The 22,107-nt window shown below is 42.4% G+C and overlaps 2 protein-coding genes across 2 annotated transcripts in view; one reads left to right on the top strand and one right to left on the bottom strand.

Moving 5' to 3' along the window:
* The window catches only part of atxn10 (ataxin 10), a 12,264-nt gene extending 7,718 nt beyond the window's left edge, over nucleotides 1-4,546 (top strand). The window contains exon 11 of the mRNA XM_071386027.1: nucleotides 2,720-4,546. Coding sequence (XP_071242128.1) covers nucleotides 2,720-2,904 — 185 coding nt within the window. The 3' untranslated portion in view covers nucleotides 2,905-4,546. The remainder of the gene's footprint in view (nucleotides 1-2,719) is intronic.
* wnt7ba (wingless-type MMTV integration site family, member 7Ba) lies at nucleotides 4,190-22,107 on the bottom strand. Its single transcript, XM_071386028.1, has 4 exons — nucleotides 21,705-22,107; nucleotides 19,944-20,170; nucleotides 12,954-13,225; nucleotides 4,190-8,295 (listed from the first exon to the last, which is right to left on the bottom strand). The coding sequence occupies exons 1-4, from the start codon at nucleotides 21,785-21,787 to the stop codon at nucleotides 7,816-7,818; spliced, it is 1,062 nt and encodes a 353-aa protein (XP_071242129.1). The 5' UTR covers nucleotides 21,788-22,107; the 3' UTR covers nucleotides 4,190-7,815.

Raw genomic sequence — 22,107 nt, 5'->3', positions numbered from 1 at the left:
AGGGGCAATGGTGACTTAAAAGTGCAATGACATACTTTGTAATAGAAACCACATTTATTTTTGAGTGAATAATAATGAATAATTATTAATAATAATTTAATAATCAGGATGGTGTGACCAGTGGGGGAAATGCAGATGGACAAACCATGCTTCAGCCTATGTATTTATAGCCACGATGCTGCATCAGTTGGGCTACAGGTGGTAATGCTTATTGCTAATAGCACATCTGATGATATATAGTGCCTTCAGAAAGTATTCAGACCACTTGACTTTTTCCACATTTTGTTAGGTTTTATAGCCTTATTCTAAAATTGATTTAATTTTTTTATTTTTATACATTTACATGAGTATTCAGACCCTTTACTCAGTACTTTGTTGAAGCACCTTTGGCAGCGATTACAGCCTTGAGTCTTCGGTATGATGCTACAAGCTTGGCACACCTGTATTTGGGGAGTTTCTCCCATTCTTATCTGCAGATCCTCTCAAGCTCTGTCAGGTTGGATGGGGAGCATTGTTGCACAGCTATTTTCAGGTCTCTGTTCTATCAGGTTTAAGTCCTGGATCTGGCTGGGCCACGCTTCTGGACATTCAGAGACATCTTGCGTTGTCTTGGCTGTGTTCTTAGGGTTGTTCTCCTGTTGGAAAGCGAACCTTCACCCCAGTCTGAGGTTCTGAGAGGTCTGGTGAAGGTTTTTATCAAGTATCTCTCTGTACTTTACTCCGTTCATCTTTGCCTCGATCCTGACTAGTCTCCCTGTCCCTGCCGCTGAAAAACATCCCCACAGCATGATGCTGCCACCACCATACTTCATTGTAGGGATGGTGCCAGGGATGGGATGGTGTATTCTGACATGCACTGTCAACTGTGGGAACTTTATATAGACAGGTTAAACATCATTTTTTTACCAATCTGTTATTAGGCTCATTTCTGGAGATGGAAATTATATTTTAGATGGTGTCAGCATTGAATTTCCTTTTCATTTTGGAGTAGAAGAAAATCCCAGAACTGAGCTTCAGTCCACATGAATGTCATTCTACATTAATGTGGATGCTGCCTTGATCATGGATAGTTCTGAATAAATTGTAAATAATGATGAGTAAGAGAAAGTTACATACCCCCCCAAAAATGCTAACTTCCCCTTTTATTAGTAATTGTGGGAGGTTAGCGTATTTTGGGGGCATGATCTTTGTACATCTGTAAGTTTCTCACACATTATTCACGATTAATGAATGATAATCCGTAATCATGGTAGCATTCACATTAATGTAGAAGTGTTCATAAACATATTATATTCTTATTCACAATAAAAGTGGCTCCAAAATGACAGAATACATTATTTATCATTTATTTTGGGCACAACATAATCCAAAACACAACCAAAACAAACTGCAAATGCATCCAACAAGTTTGAAGAGTCACAAGCTTGATGTAGTCATTGTGTGCTCGGGAATATGGGACCAATTACTACATTTTATGCACTAAGTGAATTTGTCCAAATACTTATGACACGGTCAAACGCGGGGACAAGGTGAATAAAGTGCATTCATTTCTAAACGTAAAACACATATGTATGAAAACACCCCCAAATAAAAGGTTACATTCTGTACTTTCGCCTCATAAAATATTTGATCTCAAATACAAAATGCTGCAGTACAGGGCCAAATTAAACGTTTTAGCTTCACTGTCCAAATAAATGTAAGGGGAGTGTATGTCTACATACAAGTCACTGGTGAATGATTATACAGTATGCGTCGTGAATCCATCATGTTTATACTGTTGGTGGATGTTGGTACTGACAGAACAGCAGCTTAGTTTGTGTCTGCCTCCGTCCACCCCCCGGGGACTAGCTGCCGGTCAGGGCACGGTGTCAGCTTGTCTTTTCACCAGGCGATGAGCTATTCATCTGAGCCCCACTCTCCCCGTGACCCCCTCAGGAAGGATGGTTACTGTTGAGCTCCCTCTGCTCTTCTCAGGTGGGCCATAGCCAGACCCACTGGGCAAAAACTGTTTGAGGCAACGTTGTTTCCAAGTCAATTCAAAAACAAAATTTTTAAATCAATGTGAAAACTGATTGGATTTGAAAAGTCAATATAAATCCAATGACATTAAATGTTTTGTTGATTTCAAGTCAAATTCACTTAAGTTGACAACTGAACCTAATGTAAGCCAAAGCTAGATGTTGAAATGACGTCTGTGCCCAGTGGGTAGCTGTGCGGGCTTTGCTGTTTTGAGATCATTCTATTGGTCCATTCAGCCAGGCAAGCTCAATCAAGCACAGATAAAGTATTTGAAATTATTTAGAATACTATTTGAGCCCAGGTCTCAGCCACAGCTATATGGCCTGGTCACAGATGCTGACTGGGCATATGTGGAGAGGAAGGACTAGAGGGGCGGGAGGCTGGGTCGCTTCCTTGTCATTCAAAATGGACACAGTACTCACTCACTGTACTGATAGTTTCCTGTACAGTGGGATGGTGGTAGCTAATTCAGAGTGAGGGTTAGTGTTACTTTACTGTGATTTGTGGTTGAAAGGGAGTATGTGTGAATGTGTAGGAGACCAACCAATGTGGGTAGTTTTGTGTAGAAAAAAGCTTTTGAGCGTCTAGTTTGTACATTCCTCTTGTTCCTCTCCCATAGTAAAAAATAAGACTAACTCTCACTCTCTTTGTGCCATGAATGTATTTGTAATGCTATCCTTAACTGTTGTTTCTCCACCAGTCATCAGCCAGTGGGCCATCTTTGCCACTCGGAATATTCTAGAACACAACCTGGAGAATCAGGAGCTGGTGGCAGCTCTAGAACGCCGCGGGGTGGCCGATGACTCCGCCTTGAGGGCCATGGGCTTTAGAGTAGAGGAGAGAGATGGTAACGTGCTGCTCAAACCCTGTTCAAAGGACCCTTAAAGGTGCCCTAAACTCTAAGGACTATATTGTGCTGCACCATATAGTGCTGCATTACTTTTTAGTGCACTATTGTTTTGCCCTGGTAGTGCACTACTTTTTAGCTCTAGCTCTTTTTAGCTTTAGCCTTGGTTAAACTGTGGGATGGCCTGGACCCAATAGTCTGCTGAGATTTGTTATGGTACAGAAAACGCATAGGAGGGGCCCTTATTTAAAGGTAGGTTTAGTTTGGAGTATAGAGTGGTGTTTTTTTAACACTTTTTGTGTTTCTTAAGTAAAGGGAAATTAAGTCAAGTGGACTCCTGCTGGTATCTGTGATATAGTGTTGGGGTTTAATCATCCAACAAAGGGCTACTCTGTTTCCTGCCCTTTCACCCCTCTGAGGGAGACTCTTAACATCGGCAGGGGGTGGGCTCTAATCCCAAAACCAATCAATTTTGCGGAAATCAACAAAAAGCGAGAGAATGACCGAAACATTGAGGAACTGGACTGGAATGTCGATCTGACTTCAAGCTAGCTTCTGGAATTCTCACATTTTATGGAAACCTCAGGCATTTTGACTGGAGAATGTTTTTCGTTTCCACACAAATTATTTCAAACCAATTTATTGGTGCTAACCAAACTATACAGGGTGCCCCCTCCATTTCTAAGGATGTTGCTCAGGGAATGCATTTTGATTGTCTTGCTACAAGCGTTGCGCTATATCTGCTTTTACCACCCTGTTTTGGCTTTTGGTGATAATAGCAATGATACATAGGACCATTCCTGTCCTTCAGGTACCGCATGTTTCTTTACAACACCAAAACTTAGTTACATTTTAGATACATATTTGTTACATATTCCAACCAACAACACCAGTCGTCAACTTCCTTACACATTTCAATAACCTAATCTATGTTATGTGGCAGCTTTGTTTACTGCGTGTGTGTACTTTGACTAGTGTGGATCTTTAGCAGCCAGCTAGACAGAGGACAGACAGCCTGAGTGTGATTGGCAGTGTGTAGACAGTGAGCCGTTGTGTAAGTGGTAGTATATGTGTTTGTAGACAGAGAACAGGTAGTGTGAGTGGCAGTGCCGTGTGAATCAGACCAGAAGTATTGGCTTGCAGAACGACCCCCCCCCCCCACTGAATAAGCTGACCGGTCCTGACACCTCAACAATACATTGCTTTAGTCACCCGGCCCACTCGCCGCTCCGCCCTATTTACTCTGTCTCTTATTTTTTAATGACAAAATGTATTGAAACAATCGGGTTGACTTTTCCCAATCCGCTGGGTATAGTGAGGGGAGCTTATGAGGTTCCGGTCCCCAGCATTTCAGACGGCTAACAAAACACGGCCTTTACTTCTGCTCCAGCGGCTGCCTGCAATGCTTTTCAAACACAGGAAAACACAGAGAGAGCGTCAGGCTGGCTGAATGAGGTGGCAGTCACAGCCGTCTATTCAACAACTTCAGGGTCAGGAGCAAACAGCTGTCCAACCGCAGTCAGGACTGAAAGGTGTCATCAAGATCAGCCGTTTCACAACTCGAACCTTAACTCTGTCCTCTTGTGCCTTCTGTACTGGTATTCTTCACCCGTACTACTCAAACTCTGTATAATGGATGATTGTAACTTTAGCTGCTGAATAAAACTTTTGTGTGACAAATGTTCCGTTTTTTTCTCCAGAGAGAATGGGTCAGTCTTGTGTAAATTGAAGTATGCTTTTGTGTCTAAAGACAGTGGTACAGTAGTTTGGACAGGAATCCCAATAAATCACTAAAGGATGCTCAGATTTTATTAGAAAAATTATAACTATCCATTTGTCTGTGGTGCACACAATCCTGCATGGCCTAAAAGCTAAGTAATCATTTCTCATGATGGCAGACATCCAATCCAACACTGGATCAGTAACATCCATTTATTTTCTTAATACTTAACATTTTGCCGACGCATTTCTTGATAATCCACCAAGTAAACCAGGAGCTATAGAGAATTATGGTCTTCATATTGAGAATAAAATAATCTGGGCTAATTGTCGAACACATGGTCTATGTACACTACAGCAACTTTAATAAATCAGAGAGAATAATTTGTAGCTCTCAAATCTTTAAAAACAGTGACAATTAATGAAAACAAAGTGCCATATATAATGCATATAAAAATATATTATTTGCTTTTTAGCTATATAAAGCCTAAATAAAACAATCGCTGAATACATAGAAGGTCGATGCCTGAAATAGCTCAATGACCCCTGGCCCATGCCCTTTTTCCATAGAGCTGTATTATATGGTTAGGCAAAATACTTATTCTCAGGACAGGTTGCCTTTAACTCTGCTGGTATAGACCTGAATGCAAGGGGTGAGCGAAAGTGATATTCCATGTTTCTGGCATTTGTGGGTATGTGCAGTGTATCGCCCATGGGGCTCCATAACGCTTACACCGCATCATCTCAGAATGGGGAAAATTACCCCCCACCATGTTGGAATTGAGACCGAAATAGGGACATGTTTTCTTTTTCCTTTGTATGGGCTTGAACGGGTTGCTTTGTTGGGCTCTTTTGGTCAAATGATCCAGTGCAGCACTCACCAATTCACCTAGTAACATGTTCAAATCATGTCCAATGAATTGAGGAAGGATGGTGAGCGCAAAATAATAAGATAACTACTTAGACATGCTACTGACAATAGATAGAAATGCACAGATTTAAGAAAATGAAAATTGCAGAAAAATGTTTTGTACTCTACTGTTGTGGCTTTATGCTTAATGCCACACTAACTCTGGTAAACTTCAGTAGCAATCAAAGATAACAAAATATATATTAAACACTGCTATCCATACTATAAGACCTTTTAGTTTGAAGATATCTTAACATAAATAAATCATTTATTTTCAGTGTTCAAACATACAGTGCCTTCAGAAAATATCCATACCCCTTGACTTTTTCCACATTTTGTTGTGTTATAGCCTGAATTGAAAATGGATTACCCCATAATAATGTCAAAGTGAAATTCTGTTTTTGGAAAAGTTTTACAATCCCTCACAAAGAAGGCCACCTATTAGTAGATGGGTAAAAATAGAAAAAGCAGACATTGAATATCCCTTTGAGCATGGTGAAGTTATTAATTACACTTTAGATGGTGTATCAATACCCCCAGTCTCTACAAACATACAGGCGTTGTTTTTAACTCTGTTCCCGGAGAGGAAGGAAACCGCTCCGGGATTTCACCGAGGCCAATGGTGACTTTAAAACTGTTACAGAGTTTAATGGCTGTGATAGAACACTGAGGATGGATCAACAACATTGTAGTTACTCCACAATACTAACCAAATTGACAGAGTGAAAAGAAAGAAGCCTGTACTGTACAGAATACAAATATTCCAAAACATGCATCCTGTTTGCAACAAGGCACTAAAGTGATACTGCTAAAAATGTGGCAAAGCAATTCACTTTATGTCCTGAATACAAAGTGTTATGTTTGGGGAAAATCCAATACAACACATTACGAGTACCACTCTCCCATATTTTCAAGCATAGTGGTGTATGCATCATGTTATGTGTATGTTTGTAATCGTTAAGGACTGGGGAGTTTTTCAGGATAAAAATAAATGGAATGGAGCTAAGCACTGGTAAAATCCTAGAGGAAAACATGGATCAGTCTGTTTTCCACCAGACAATGGGAGATTAATTCACCTTTCAACATTTACATTTCCATCTTATCCATAGCAACTTACATTTTCATCAAATGTTTTGTTGTTGACAATAACCTAAAACACATGGCCAAATCTATACTGGAATTGCTTACCAGGAAGACAGTGAATGAGTTGCTGAGTTACAGTTTTGACTTACATCTGCTTGAAAATCTATGGCAAGACCTGAAAATGGTTGTCTAGCAATGATCAGCAACCAATTTGACAGAGCTATAAGAATTTTGAAAAAAATTGACAAATGTTGCACAATCCAAGTGTGGAAAGCTCTTAGACACTTACCCAGAAAGACTCACAGCTGTAATCGCTGCCAAAGGTGATTCTAACATGTATTGACTCAGAGGGTTGAATAATTATTTAATCAAGATGTATTCGTGTTTTATTTTTCATGAGTTTTCTACAAATGTTAGAATTTTTCTTCCACTTTGACATTATAGAGTATTTTGTGTATATCCTTGACAGGAAATACAAATCCATTTTAATACCACTTTGTAACACTACACTAAAAAATCAAGGGGTGTGAATGGTTTCTGAAGGCATTGTAATTACAGTGTGACTGGATAGTCAAGGTACACCACCATTTCAAAGTCAGTCTCTTGAAACCACGCTCCTTTCTCTCTCCATCCACCTCGCATCGCAGTCAAAAGGCACTTTGCTGATGTACCGTTTTCAGTTTGAGGTTGTAATTATGTCAGATAATCCGGGGTTTTTTCTTCCCTGTTTCAGATGTCGAGATTATTTTGCTTTTTTGAGCAGTGTTACAGAGGAGGTGAAAACTGCACTTGATAAAGTTTTGGTCCACAATGTTTCCAATAACAGATTTGTTTGGTTGGATACAGAAAAACGAACAACCACAATCCTTGCACTTCATCAATATCCTGCAACACATAGTATATCTGCATCACAGTTTTCCAGTCAGCACATAAGAAGAAAACATTATTTGCCTACTTCTCAAAGTATTTTCTCTCAAAGTCATTTTAGTACATTTAATCTTTTCTTTGTTTTTTAAAATCAAGTAGGACGTCCAATGTGCAAAATGAAGCCGTGAAGAATCGAACAATTTTCCAAATCCACTCTGTAGAGTCCCTCCTGAAGTCTTTCCCCACTAAGTCCACGTCCTAGTATCCTTTTTTCCTTGTATCCTCTCTCATGGCCTTGCCTTGTCCCTTTTCCCAGCTCCGTCTTTCATCCCTCCGTCCCCCTCCATCCATCTGACCGTCCATCCATCCTTTATTTGCAGGTGAACACCTCAGACTTCTCACTGCACGTGTTACACTTCACAAAACAGCACCACTGGAACTTGCAGTTGCACTGCCACACACGGGTATACTGGTGGGTGTTGTGGCCTCTACCACAACACATCAGATTGCAGCCGTCGGTATGGGGTGACGTGTGGTTACACAGCCTCCCCCGCGTCCCTGTGCTCCCTGTCGCCGTGTCCTCCTCGCAGTAGTTAGGAGACCTCTCCAGGTAGACCAGATCTGTGTCCGTGGGTTTCTGGTAGCCCCGCGCCTCCTTCAGCCGAAGGAAGGAGGGTTGGCGGAGACGGGAGGCCCGGACCGGTTCGACTTGGACCGCCTCGCTGTAGCGCTCTTTCAGGATGTAGCCAATCTCCCGGAACTTGGGTAAGGTGATCCAGCAGGTCTTGGTGGTGCAGGAGCCCGACACGCCGTGACACTTACACTCCAACTTCATACGCTCCTCCAGGATCTGAGGGAGAGGAGAGAAGAGGGTTGGATACAAGGTTTGGAAAAGGTTGACATGACCCGAGGGTTAGATACATGCTTTGAGTAAGAGTTGGCAAATCCCAAATGTTGAATAGTTGTGTGTAGGTAGCTTAAAGTATTTTAGAGTAATGTCATTGATCCATCCTGATCTCACGAGCTTACATTCTGTTTCTCTACACAAATTAGGTGATAACGTGAAGTGAAACAAACTGAACCCAGCGGTCAGGATGGTGGATCAGGCTAGTTAGACACATGCTACCATTGTCATTGAGTTCGGAAGCACACTCTTAAGAGTTACATCTTAACTACTTAATTCAAAGTGATGTGAATTGGAGATTTGTATGAAAGAGTTTAGGCCAGCCCACATATCCACAAATTGTATTTTCCATTCATTCAACAGTTCTAGAATACATTACGTCTATTAATTAAGGGCATCTCCTGCAATATAGCCTAACGTCCATATGGACTACAAATTTCAGCTATGTGTAATAAAAATAAAGGGAAAATAACTTATGGTTCAAGCCTCTACTCTCTTACTAACTTGACCTTCCTAAGGACCACAATGGACAGAATAAACGACCAGAACTCTCATGTAACCAAAACCTGTATAACGGGGTTTCATGTGTGATTTAAGTTTTGATGTCTTGCGGATATATTTAGCGGACACATTTGACAGATGACAGTTTACCATTTAGGGTTGAGTTACTGTATATAAACTCAGCAAAAAAAAGAAACCTTTTTCCCTTTTTCAGGACCCTGTCTTTCAAAGATGATTCGTAAAAATCCAAATAACTTCACAGATCTTCATTGTAAAGGGTTTAAACACTGTTTCCCATGCTTGTTCAATGAACCATAAACAAGTAATGAACATGCACCTGTGGAACGGTCGCTAAGACAATAACAGCTTACAGACTGAAGGCAATTAGGTTACAGTTATGAAAACTTAGGACACTAAGGAGGCCTTTCTACGTACTCTGAAAAACACCAAAAGAAAGATGCCCAGGGTCCCTGCTCATCTGTGTGAACGTGCCTTAGACACGGAGGCATGAGGACTGCAGATGTGGCCAGGACAATAAATTGCAACTGGCCTGTGAGACGCCTAAGCGCTAGAGGGAGACAGGATGGACAGCTGATCGTTCTCACAGTGGCAGACCATGTGTAGCAACACCTGCACAGGATCGGTACATCCGAACATCACACCTGTGGGACAGGTACAGGATGGCAACAACAACTCCCCGAGTTACACCAATAACGCACAATCCCTCCATCAGTGCTCAGACTAACCGCAATAGGCTGAGAGAGGCTGGACTTAAGGGCTTATAGGCCTGTTGTAAGGCAGGTCCTCACCAGATATCACAACAACGTCGTCTATGGGCACAAACCCACCATCTCTGGACTAGACCGGACTGGCAAAAAGTGCTCTTCACTGATGAGTCGCGGTTTTGTCTCACCTGGGGTGGTGTTCGGATTCGCATTTATCGTTGAAGGAATGAGCGTTACACCGAGGCCTATACTCTGGAGCGATTTGGAGGTGGAGGGTCCGTTATGGTCTGGGGCAGTGTGTCACTGCATCTGAGTGAGCTTGTTGTAATTGCAGGCAATCTCAACGCTGTACGTTACAGGGAAGACATCCTCCTCCATCATGTGGTACCCTTCTTGCAGGCTCATCCTGACATGACCCTCCAGCATGACAAGGCCACCAGCCATACTGCTCGTTCTGTGCGTGATTTCCTGCAAGACAGGAATGTCAGTGGTCTGCCATGGCCAGCGAAGAGCCCAGATCTCAATCCCATTGAGCACGTCTGGGACCTGTTGGATCGGAGGGTGAGGGCTAGGGCCATTCCCCCCAGGAATGTCCGGGAACTTGCAGGTGCCTTGGTGGAAGAGTGGGGTATCATCTCACAGAAAGAACTGGCAAATCTGGTGCAGTCCATGAGGAGGAGATGCACTGCAGTACTTAATGCAGCTGGTGGCCACACCAGATACTGACTGTTACTTTTGATTTTGACCCCCTTTGTTCAGGGACACATTATTCCATTTCTGTTAGTCACATGTCTGTGGAACTTGTTCAGTTTATGTCTCAGTTGTTGAATCTTGTTATGTACATACAAATATTTACACGTGTTAAGTTTGCTGAAAATAAACGGAGTTGACAGTTTTTATTTTTATTTTATTTCACCTTTATTTAACCAGGTAAGCTAGTTGAGAACAAGTTCTCATTTACAACTGCGACCTGGCCAAGATAAAGCAAAGCAGAGCGACACAAACAACAACACAGAGTTACACATGGAATAAACAAGCGTACAGTCAATATCACAATAGAGAAAAAAAAGAGTCTATATGCAGTGTGTGCAAATGGCGTGAGGAGGTAAGGCAATAAATAGGCCGTGGTAGCGAAGTAATTACAATTTAGCAAATTAACACTGGAGTGATAGATGAGCAGATGGTGATGTGCAAGTAGAACTACTGGTGTGCAAAAGAGCAGAAAACGAAATAAAAACAATATGGGGATGAGGTAGGTAGATTAGGTGGGCTATTTACAGATGGGCTGTGTACAGCTGCAGCGATCAGTTAGCTGCTCAGATAGCTGATGTTTAAAGTTAGTGAGGGAAATATAAGTCTCCAGCTTCAGCGATTTTTGCAATTCGTTCCAGTCATTGGCAGCAGAGAACTGGAAGGAAAGGCGACCAAAGTAGGTGTTGGCTTTGGGGATGACCAGTGAGATATACCTGCTGGAGCGGGTGCTACGGGTGGGTGTTGTTATCGTGACCAGTGAGCTGAGATAAGGCAGAGCTTTACCTAGCATAGACTTATGGATGACCTGGAGCCAGTGGGTCTGGCGACGAATATGTAGCGAGGGCCAGAAATGTGAGTTTAGTTGTGACCAAATCTTAAATGTTTATGTAGACTAATGTTCCCCAAAAAAGAATCGAAAATTCTAACACAAAGCAATATCTATCAGTGTTGATGCATTGTCAATAGGAATTAAAAACTTCTAACTGGGTGGCCAGTACTGTAGCCTACTAGCCTATCATGTACGAGTGTATCAGTGTATCAAGCCTGTTGCTCTTGATCTGCCCTGCTATCAAGTTAGGGGAATTGGCTCTTGATTAGGTTGGTTCAGTGTGTGCAGTGGTGCAGCAGCATGGTTTTGGGGGCTGCCACCGAGAGAGGAAGAGAGAGAGACTTTGCAATAATATCCTGTATCCTGACTTAATGCTCTGTATTTCAATGAATGGGACTGCAGGGTTATGGCAGGACTCCATTTGGCAACCGGTTTGCCTGGTCTTGCGTTCCCTCCGCTTACACACACACATATATACACACAGGGGCGAGTTCATGCACACACATGGGCAGGCACACACGCATGTGCTCTCACAGACACACACATTCTGAAACACTCTGTTTTTAAACTAGTATAGCATAATTTAGCACAGCGATGCGGTCTCCTCTGAACTTATATTTACACTGAAAAAATATATAAATGCAACATGCAACGATTTCAAAGATTTTACCGAGTTATAGTTCATAAGGAAATCAGTCAATTGAAATAAATTCCTTAGGCCCTAATCTATAGATTTTACATGACTGGGAATACAGATATGCATCTGTTGGTCATAGATACCTTTTAAAAAAAGGTAGGGGCATGGATCAGAAAACCAGAAAACCATCTCCTTCGCATAGAGTTGATCAGGCTGTTGATTGTGTCGTGTGGAATGTTGTCCCACTCTTCAATGGCTGTGCGAAGTTGCTGGATATTGCTGGGAACTGGAACACGCTGTCATACACATCAATCCAGAGAAAACAAACGGGATTCATCTGTGAAGAGCACACTTCTCTAGCGTGCCAGTGGCCATCGAAGGGGAGCATTTGCCCACTGAAGTTGGTTATGACGCCGAACTGCAGTCAGGTCATGACCCTGGTGAGGAAGACGAGCACACAGATGAATTTCCCTGAGGCAGTTTCTGACAGTTTGTGCAGAAATTCTCTGGTTGTGCAAACCCACAGTTTCATCAGCTGGCCGGTTGGCTGGTCTCATACGATCCCGCAGGTGAAGAGGCCAGATGTGGAGGTCGGTTGTGAGGCTGGTTGGACGTACTGCCAAATTCGCTAAAACAATGTTTTAGAGAAATTAACATTAAATTATCTGGCAACAGCTCTGGTGGATATTCCTTCAGTCAGCATGCGAATTGCACCCTCCTTCAAAACTTGAGACATCCGTGTTGTGTGACAAAACTGCACATTTTAGAGTGGCCTTTTATTGTCCCCAGCACAAGGTGCACTTGTGTAAGGATCATGCTGTTTAATCAGCTTCTTGATATGCCACACCTATCAGGTGGATGGATTACCTTGACAGATGAGAGATGCTCACTAACATGGATGTGAACAAATCTGCACAAAATGTGAGAGAAATAGACTTTTTGTGCGTATGGAACATTTCCGGGATTTTTTTATTTCAGCTCATGAAACAAGGGACCAACACTTTGCATGTTGCATTTATATTTTTGTTCAGTATACTTTCCTGATTGAGTTGTATTATATTCTATTGTCTGATATTCTAGATCACTACAGAAACAACTACATGTTTGTTAGGTGTCTTAAAACCCCAGTTAACAAGACAAGCAGTGTCAGTCACTTTACCTTTCGTCCTGCCTCATTATTATGCAGGTTCATCAGACGTCGGGCGTTCTTCTTGATCTCTCGGGCATCCACGAAGCGTCTGGAGAACTCCACGCCGTACTTGATGTTGGCTGAGCAGCCTCCCCACTTCCAGCCCTCCTCCTGGTCATGGTAGCCTTGCTTCTCCCTGTCACAGCCACACTGGCTCAGGTTTCCCTGACTACACGCCGCTGTCACCGAATGTGCCACGCCGGCCGCCGTGATGGAATATGTGAACGCCGCCTCTCGGCTACCTGGGGAGGAGAGAGAGGGAGAGAGCGGCAGGGAGTTATCTTGCACTAGTCCTAGGTGAGTTGTAGTGCATAGTATGAGTATGAGTTTATGTTACAATACAGTATAGTATTTTATGTTGTGGCCTAATGAAAGGCTTGTGGCCCACTACAACAAAATTCATCCACACTTTACATTACTAGGTGACCTGACTGCAGTTCGGCCTTATACTAGTCTAATGTAATTAACCTGTAACAGGCTAATAAATACCTACCATTCCTTATTTGATAGTCTCTGTCGAACTGACTCTTGTCAGAGCCCTAATTTTTAACAGGTGGGCTGGGTAAGACTCCACTGATAAAACCCAAGTGACATCTGCTGGTTGTCCAAAGGAGCCTTACTGTATCTGTGTCTGTACAGCAGATACAGTAAAAACTACTGTATGTACTATAGTATTACTATAGTAGTATATGTACTATAGTATTATAGAGTATATATACTGAACAAAAATATAAATGCAACAATTAAAGTTACAGTTCATATAAGGAAATAGGGGGACATGTCTGGTTAGTATGCAGGCCATTGAAGAACTGGGCGGCGGATGAATGGCACAATAATGGGCCTCAGGATCTCGTCACCGTATCTCTGTGCATTGAAATTGCCATCAGTAAAATACAATTATGTTCGTTGTCCCTAGCTTATGCCTGCCCATACCGCCACCATGGGGCACTCTGTTCACAACGTTGACCCAACATTGACCCAACAGGTCCACAGACGATGCAATCGCCATCACACTGCCCTATCACATCTGGACAAGAGGAATACCTATGTAAGAATGCTATTCATTGACTACAGCTCAGCATTCAACACCATAGTACCCACTAAGCTGGAGGCCCTGGGTCTCAACCCCGCCCTGTGCAATTGGGTCCTGGACTTTCTGACGGGCCGCCCCCAGGTGGTGAAGGTAGGAAACAACATCTCCCCTTCGCTGACTCTCAACACTGGGGCCCCACAAGGGTGCGTGCTCAGCCCCCTCCTGTACTTTCTGTTTACCCACGACTGCGTGGCCATGCACGCCTCCAACTCAAATCATCAAGTTTGCAGACGACACAACAGTAGTGAGCTTGAATACCAACAACGACGATACAGGGAGGAGATGAGGGCACTCGGAGTGTGGTGTCAGGAAAACAACCTCTCACTCAAAATCAACAAAACAAAGGAGATGATCGTAGACTTCAGGAAACAGCAGAGGGAGGATCCCCCTATCCACATCGAAGGGACAGCAGTGGAGAAGGTGGAAAGTTTTCTGTACAGCACTTTGTGACATCAGCTGATGTAAGAAGGGCTGTATAAATCAATTTGATTGATTAAGTTCCTCTGCGTACACATCACAGACTAACTGAAATGGTCCACCCACACAGACAGTGTGGTGAAGAAAGAGGTTTGTCACCCAAAACCCTAACAAACTGGTACGGCAACTGCACCGCCCTCAACCGCAAGGCTCTTCAGAGGGTGGTGCGGTCTGCACAACGCATCACCGGGGGTAAACTACATGCCCTCCATGACACCTACAGCACCCGATGTCACATAAAGGCCAAAAAGATCATCAAGGACAATAACCACCCGAGCCACTGCCCTTTCACACCGCTACCATTCAGAAGGCGAGGTCAGTACAGGTGCATCAAAGCTGGGACCAAGAGACTGAAAAACAGCTTCTATCTCAAGGCCATCAGACAGCAATCACTAACTCAGAGAGGCTGCTGCCTGCATTGAGACCCAATCACTGGCCACTTTAATAAATGGATCACTAGTCACTTTAAACAATGCCACTTTAAATAATGCCACTTTAATAATGTTTACATATCTTACATTACTCATATCATATGTATATAGTGTATTTTATACCATCTATTGCACCTTGCCTATGTCGCTCGGCCAGCGCTCATCCATATATTTCTATGTACATATTCTCATTCATCGCTTTAGATTTGTGTGTATTCATTCGGTAGTTGTTGGAAAATTGTTAGATTACTTGTTAGATATTACTGCACTGTCGGAACTAGAAGCACAAGCATTTCGCTACACTCACATTAACATCTGCTCACCATGTGTATGTGACCAATAAAATTTGATTTGATTTTGATTTGACATCAGCAAACCGCTCGCCCACACTAGGCCATACACGTGGTTTACGGTTGTGAGGCCAGTTGGACGTACTGCCAAATTCTCTAAAATGACATTGGCCTACAATGAGGCCCTGGGTCTTGGCTTACGGTAGAGAAATTAACATTAAATTCTCTGGCAACAGCTCTGGTGGACATTCCTGCAGTCAGCATGCCAATTGCACGCTCATCTGTGGCATTGTGTTGTGTGACAAAACTGCACATTTTAGAGTGGCCTTTTATTGTCCCCAGCACAAGGTGCACCTGTGTAATGATCATGTTGTTTAATCAGCTTCTTGATATGCCACACCTGTCAGGTGTATGGATTATCTTGGCAAAAGAGGAATGCTCACTAACAGGGATGTAAACAAATTTGTGCACAACATTTGAGAGAAATAATCTTTTTAGCATTTGGAAAATATCTGGGATCTTTTATTTCAGCTCATGAAACATGGGACCAACACTTTAAATGTTATGTTTATAGTTTTGTTCAGTGTAGATTATCCTATCTATAAGTGTACTTAATGTGTGCCAGTTGGTTTCTGCTTCAGCCAACACATTTGTCATTCTATAGCTGACAATGTAGCGTTTTTGAACTCACTACCTTCACTCTAGACAAGTTGTTTATGGATGTAATGTAACGTCTTGTAAATTATTTATAAGAAATTAATAAACAAACAAATCAGCTTAAAGACGGTAGATAAATGTTAAGTGAACATTACTCATATTGTTTTTGTAGCTGGTGGTGGTAACTTATCATAGGTTATAGACCCACAACCACATGATACATTCTCACATCTGCTATACCATTGATCATTCTGTCAAACTACACCGTCAAAGCAACGATAAATACCCGTAAGAGACTTTCAAATGGCCCGCTTTCCATTTCAGAACAAACACATTAACATTTATAGCATGGAAAGGAAATGAATTACTGTACAGTTGAAGTCGGAAGTTTACATACACCTCAGCCAAATACATTTAAACTCTGTTTTTCACAATTCCTGACATTTAATCCAAGTAAAAATTCACTGTTTTAGGTCAGTTAGGATCACCACTTTATTTTAAGAATGTGAAATGTCAGAATAATAGTAGAGAGAATGATATATTTCAGCTTTTATTTATTTCATCACATTCCCAGTGGGTCAGAAGTTTACATACACTCAATTAGTATTTGGTAGCATTGCCTTTAAATTGTTTAACTTGGGTCAAACGTTTCAGGTAGCCTTCCACAAGCTTCCCACAATAAATTGGGTGAATTTAAATTGGGTGAAATCCTGACAGAGCTGGTGTAACTGAGTCAGGTTTGTAGGACTCCTTGCTCGCACACGCTTTTTCAGTTCTGCCCACAAATTTTCTATAGGATTGAAGTCAGGGCTTTGTGATGGTCACGCCAATACCTTGAATTTGTTGACTGATGTCTTGAGATGTTGCTTCAATATAGCGACATAATTTTCATACATCATGATGCCATCTATTTTGTGAAGTGCACCAGTCCCTCCTGCAGCAAAGCACCCCCACAACATGATGCTGCCACCCCCGTGCTTCACGGTTGGGATGGTGTTCTTCGGCTTGCAAGCCTCCCCCTTTTTCCTCCTAACATAACAATGGGCATTATGGCCAAACAGTTCTATTTTTGTTTCATCAGACCAGAGGACATTTCTCTAAAAAGTACGATCTTTGTCACCATGCGTAGTCTGGCTTTTTTATGGCGGTTTTGGAACAGTGGCTTCTTCCTTGCTGAGCGGCCTTTCAGGTTATGTCGATATAGGACTCCTTTTACTGTGGATGTAGATACTTTTGTACCTGTTTCCTCCAGCATCTTCACAAGGTCCTTTGCTGTTGTTCTGGAATTGATTTGCACGCTTCTCCTTCCTGAGTGGTATGACGGCTGCGTGGTCCCATGGTGTATATACTTGCGTGCTATTGTTTGTACAGATGAATGTGGTACATTCAGGCGTTTGGAAATTGCTCCCAAGTATGAACCAGACTTGTGGAGGTCTAAAAAAAAATTCTGAGGTCTTGGCTGATTTCTTTTGATTTTCCCATGATGTCAAGCAAAGAGACACTGAGTTTGAAGGTAGGCCTTGAAATACATCCACAGGTACACCTCCAATTGACTCAAATTATGTCAATTACCCTATCAGAAGCTTCTAAAGCCATTTTCTGGAATTTCCAAGCTGTTTAAAGGCACAGTCAACTTAGTGTATGTAAACTTCTGACCCAATGGAATTGAATTATAAGTGAATTATACGTTAAATAATCTGTCTGTAAACAATTGTTTGAAAAATGACTTGTTTCATGCACAAAGTAGATGTCCTAACCAACTTGTCAAAACTATAGTTTGTTAGCAAGAAATTTGTGGAGTGGTTGAAAAACGAGTTTTAATGACTCCAACCTAAGTGTATGTAAACTTCCGACTTCAACTTTATATAACATTACTATTGCGTTGTCCTTGTAATAGGATATTTCCCGCCTCAATCAAGATACTATGTTGGGTTCCATTCTCCTCAACAACCTGAGTATTAATGCATGGTGTCTAGTGGAAGGCAATGGGGTGGCTTCTCTCCAACCTGACAAACTCACTCGTAGATCCCATTAGCTCTGTGGCTCACTGATCCATAACTTTAAACTAACTCTGAAGTCTTCTCTCATCAGTCTGAACCAGGGAAACTGACCTTTCAATAAATGTAGAATAGTGAAGGTTTTCCTCGAACTGCCAAATGTCGTCCCCAGTATATAAAATGTGTTTTGATTGTAGAGTAATACATGCTTGGTTCCATTGTTGTGGGTATTCTAACTGCTGTAGCTGACCTTGATTAGTGGTCAAGACAGAAACCCCGGTCTCACTCAATAGTTATGGTGTATGTTCCCTGTCCTTGCAGGTCAATCAGATGAAGTGTTTGAAGAGGAACTTCTTGACACCCGTGATGCCTTTATACATGCATGAACTCGAATGGATCAACTGACCACAGGATGAGCCTGTCCAGGCCCTGTGAATGACAAATCCAACATTTCATCACTACCAACAACAACCCAAGAGGTGAGTCCGACCATAACTTCCCAGTAGATCGACAGAGTTCTTGCCATATCAATCTCTCCCAACATATACAGTCAGTAGAGGGACAAGCTGAGTGTCCCTATTAGCCACCTAACACACCACGGTGAACAGAGGAATAGATACATTTCCTTTCCTCTAATAAAACAACTAAATGGATCCTGGATCCAGCAGTCCGCCTGTCTGTGAGAGAAGTGATTGTTTCCAGAGCTGTTGGATTAAACACAGTTCCCAAACCACAGTGAGACCGCAACAAAACATTTCTGAATGATAGACAACTTATATAAGAGAGCCCGTATTAAGACCAATACCACTGGTGTGCTGTGGGAAATAAAAAAAATAGGGGAATGCTGACTAAAACCAGATCAGAGCGATGTTAGAGTTTATGAGTATAGATAGTTAGGAGAGGTTGCACTTCTAAGGACATTCTGGTTCATTTTCACACAATAATTAATATAGATCTACTGTATTTGGGACAGTCAGTGTTGTAAGAATGAATGCCACAAACCAAACTCAAGCCCAGAAGCAGGACAGACTTCTACATGGACTGACTGTCCTACATGGATTGAAACCCCTTCAGGACACTAGCAACACGGCTTCAAGTTTCAATTGTTCCCGTATGCCTAATATTATGGAGTAAAAGTGAAGGAGGATGATGGGGAAAGAATAATATTCTCACTGGAAGATTTCACTGAAGTAGTATCACTAACCATAGATCTTCACTCTTCATTCTAATGAAGAGGAGGTCTAGTTTGTGAACCTCCCATCGTTGCTTCTATTGCAGGAGTAGCACCACACACACTACCACAACCAAATTGGCCATGATGATAGCTATCGCTCCCACCTTCACCAAATTGTATTGCCCTGAACTGACTACCATAACCTCTCCTGGTGCCCTGACCTGAACATAGCCACTGGGAAGAAAAAGGAAGTTCAACAGAAACAACTTTAATTGAACTTTCATTTTCCTGTAAGAGTGGCTGGTCAGATTTTTTTTTATATATCCAGCTTACGCTTTGTGTCATGCACCTTGGACTGCATTGGTTGGACTGTGAGTTAGGCACTAGTCACTGACAGTAGACCTATACGTTTTCATCGGGGCACAGGAAAAGCCAGTGACTTCTCATTCTGCCCAGTTGGCACAATCAGATGCTCACCTCTCACCAATGCTTCGTCTGGTGGGCATTCTGATGCAATCACTGCATCATCATCATAAACTAATATTATATCCTTCTCAGTGTGGAGCAGCCACACTGTAGAGAATGTACAGTAGAGATGAAGTACGACCAACAACATTGCGGGTCCTACTTCATCTATACAGGGTGATTTCTCGGACACAGATTAAGCCTAGTCCTGGATTAAAAAGCAAGCTCAATGGGCAATCTCCATCGAAAATTGTTTTTTTGTCCAGGAATAGGGTTAATCTGCTTCCGGGAAACTGTCCCTACAAGTTTTCTTCAGTCCAGCACCCCTAACAAGTTATGTGCGTTTGACTAGACTAATTGCAGCAGGTAGACTGACCTACTCTCAGCTCTTGTCCGAAGACGGTCCTCTCGCCTAGGGCGGAGCAGTTCCAGCGGCCATAGCGGAACTGGTACTGGCACTCATTGATGCCCTGCTGGGCACCCTCGCCGATGACGATGATGGCATCCGGGCGGCTCTGGCAGAGTGCGCGCTGTCTCGGGGCCAGCCCAGGGATCTTGTTGCAGATGATGTTAGCGCCCAAAGCTACCACCGAGGACAGCGCCCTATGGGGGGGAGAGAGGGGAGGGGAGAGAGAGGGAGATAGTTAATCATCAAGGCATAGAGTTGGCGGGGCAGAGTCGGCGTGGCACGGACTGTAGCTACAGATTCTACAGGTCTCCCCATGGGCTATAGTGTTCCCTCACATCAGTCAGGTTTTGGTTTGGCTCGCAGGTAGTTACCAATCTACCAATCTAGATAGAGCACTTAATTAAGACACACAGCTGATTTAAGACACACAGCTGGTTCGAGACAAGCTCACAGGTCACTGAGATTGTTTATTGTGACCTTATAGATCTGAGTCATTTAGGAATGGCCCTGCTCCACCGCCCTCTTACAAAAAGAGAAAAGGATGGGGAGCGTGACTCGTGTGGCTTGCCGTAACCCTGAAAATGAGCCGAATCACAGTAATGGGCCAATATCTCTATTGTATTGCCAATAACTTCTGGTTTACACTTGATTGATTATGTTTTGAGGCTGACAAATAAACATGTTAAATACTAACTTCAGATAAACAAGGAAAACCTGCATCTTGACCCTCATAAATTTTAAAGGACCACTGTGTGTAAGATTTACTTCGGGTGACTGAGTCAGGTTTTAAAATGCACAAAAGCAAACAATGGTTAGCCGATGAAGAACAGACAACAAACCAACTCTGACTAATAGCCGTTTATTCCCACATTTTAACTAAAGCCATGAACCTCAACAAGGGCTGTTTTAGGTATTGGTCAGGTCTGTCTGTACAAGTATGAGACATATCTGTGCAGTAATCATTCTTTCTGTGAGGGCCTGGGTATTTTAATGTAATAATAAATAACCCGTTGTGCAGTCCTACTGTCTACAGAACACAGGATATCATCCAGCGACATGTTGCTCTTTTCCATATGTTGCTTTACAAATATAGCGTGTCTGGAACATGGTCATGTTGCAATGCGTAAATCCTACTAGTCAGGTAATCTCATCAATTTAGTTATTGAACACTGTGAATATAACACAAGTCATTTATAAATCCATCAAAATATTGACTTCATTTCATTTGTCAGTTTGGGAAGTTGGAGCAGCTCTCCATTGACTGTACAACTTCTAGGCTAGTTGGAAAATACATTTTGTCAAATAACGTTTAAATGAAGCTATTCAACAGGCATGTTAAATATTCATTAAACGTTTTTAATTCTTGTTAAGTGGTTTTCTTATAGGTTTTGTTATTAATATTCTATTTTCAGTCACAAAACCAAACAGATATTTGTTGTTTGGCACCAACAATTTAATGTAAAGGCCAATCCATCCCAGTATTTTACAATAGGCTATTATATAAGTTCCAATAGCTTATTTGAGTTGATCATTTTATAGTGAAATTGCATTATACACTACACACTACACATACTTTTCACGTGCGTAAATGTCCTAATCAACAAATTAATTAAATTAGTGTATAATAGAGATTCAAAATGTAAAGAAATCTTACAAATGCACACCATCACATGGCTCTCTCTACAAGCACCTGTTGGAGAGAAGGGTAAAAAGCACGTGCCAACCTACAGGTAGCTACCGCTGGTGAGGATGAGGAAGATCTGGGGATAGTAGACGGACAGCAGCGCACTGCGGGACGAGACAATGAGCATGGTGTCATTGAACACAACGACCGCTGCTTGCTTTAGTGAGGGGGAAAAAGGAAATTAGCTAGATAATTCCTTTAGAAGATAAGTAGTCCTGGGTGTTCGTATCAAAAAAATCTCTGTTCCCTTCTTTGGGTGAGTCGCGTCTTGTTCTTGGGGTCAGTCGGCGGAGCGTTGGTGCTATGCAGCTCCAAGCCCCCCGGTAGTAGCGTTGGCTTCGGTCGCGGAGACTGGACGGGTCATCTCTTGGCGGCAGTGGTGTGAATGTGGTTGTCCTCCTGGACTGATGGGGTGGATTTTAGATTCCGGGACAACAGGGATGTGCC

This window comes from Salvelinus alpinus, chromosome 37 (assembly GCF_045679555.1).
Source record: "Salvelinus alpinus chromosome 37, SLU_Salpinus.1, whole genome shotgun sequence".
Lineage (NCBI taxonomy): Eukaryota > Metazoa > Chordata > Actinopteri > Salmoniformes > Salmonidae > Salvelinus > Salvelinus alpinus.
The sequence above is the reverse complement of the archived record's forward strand: the minus strand, read 5'-3'. Positions and strand labels throughout refer to the sequence as shown.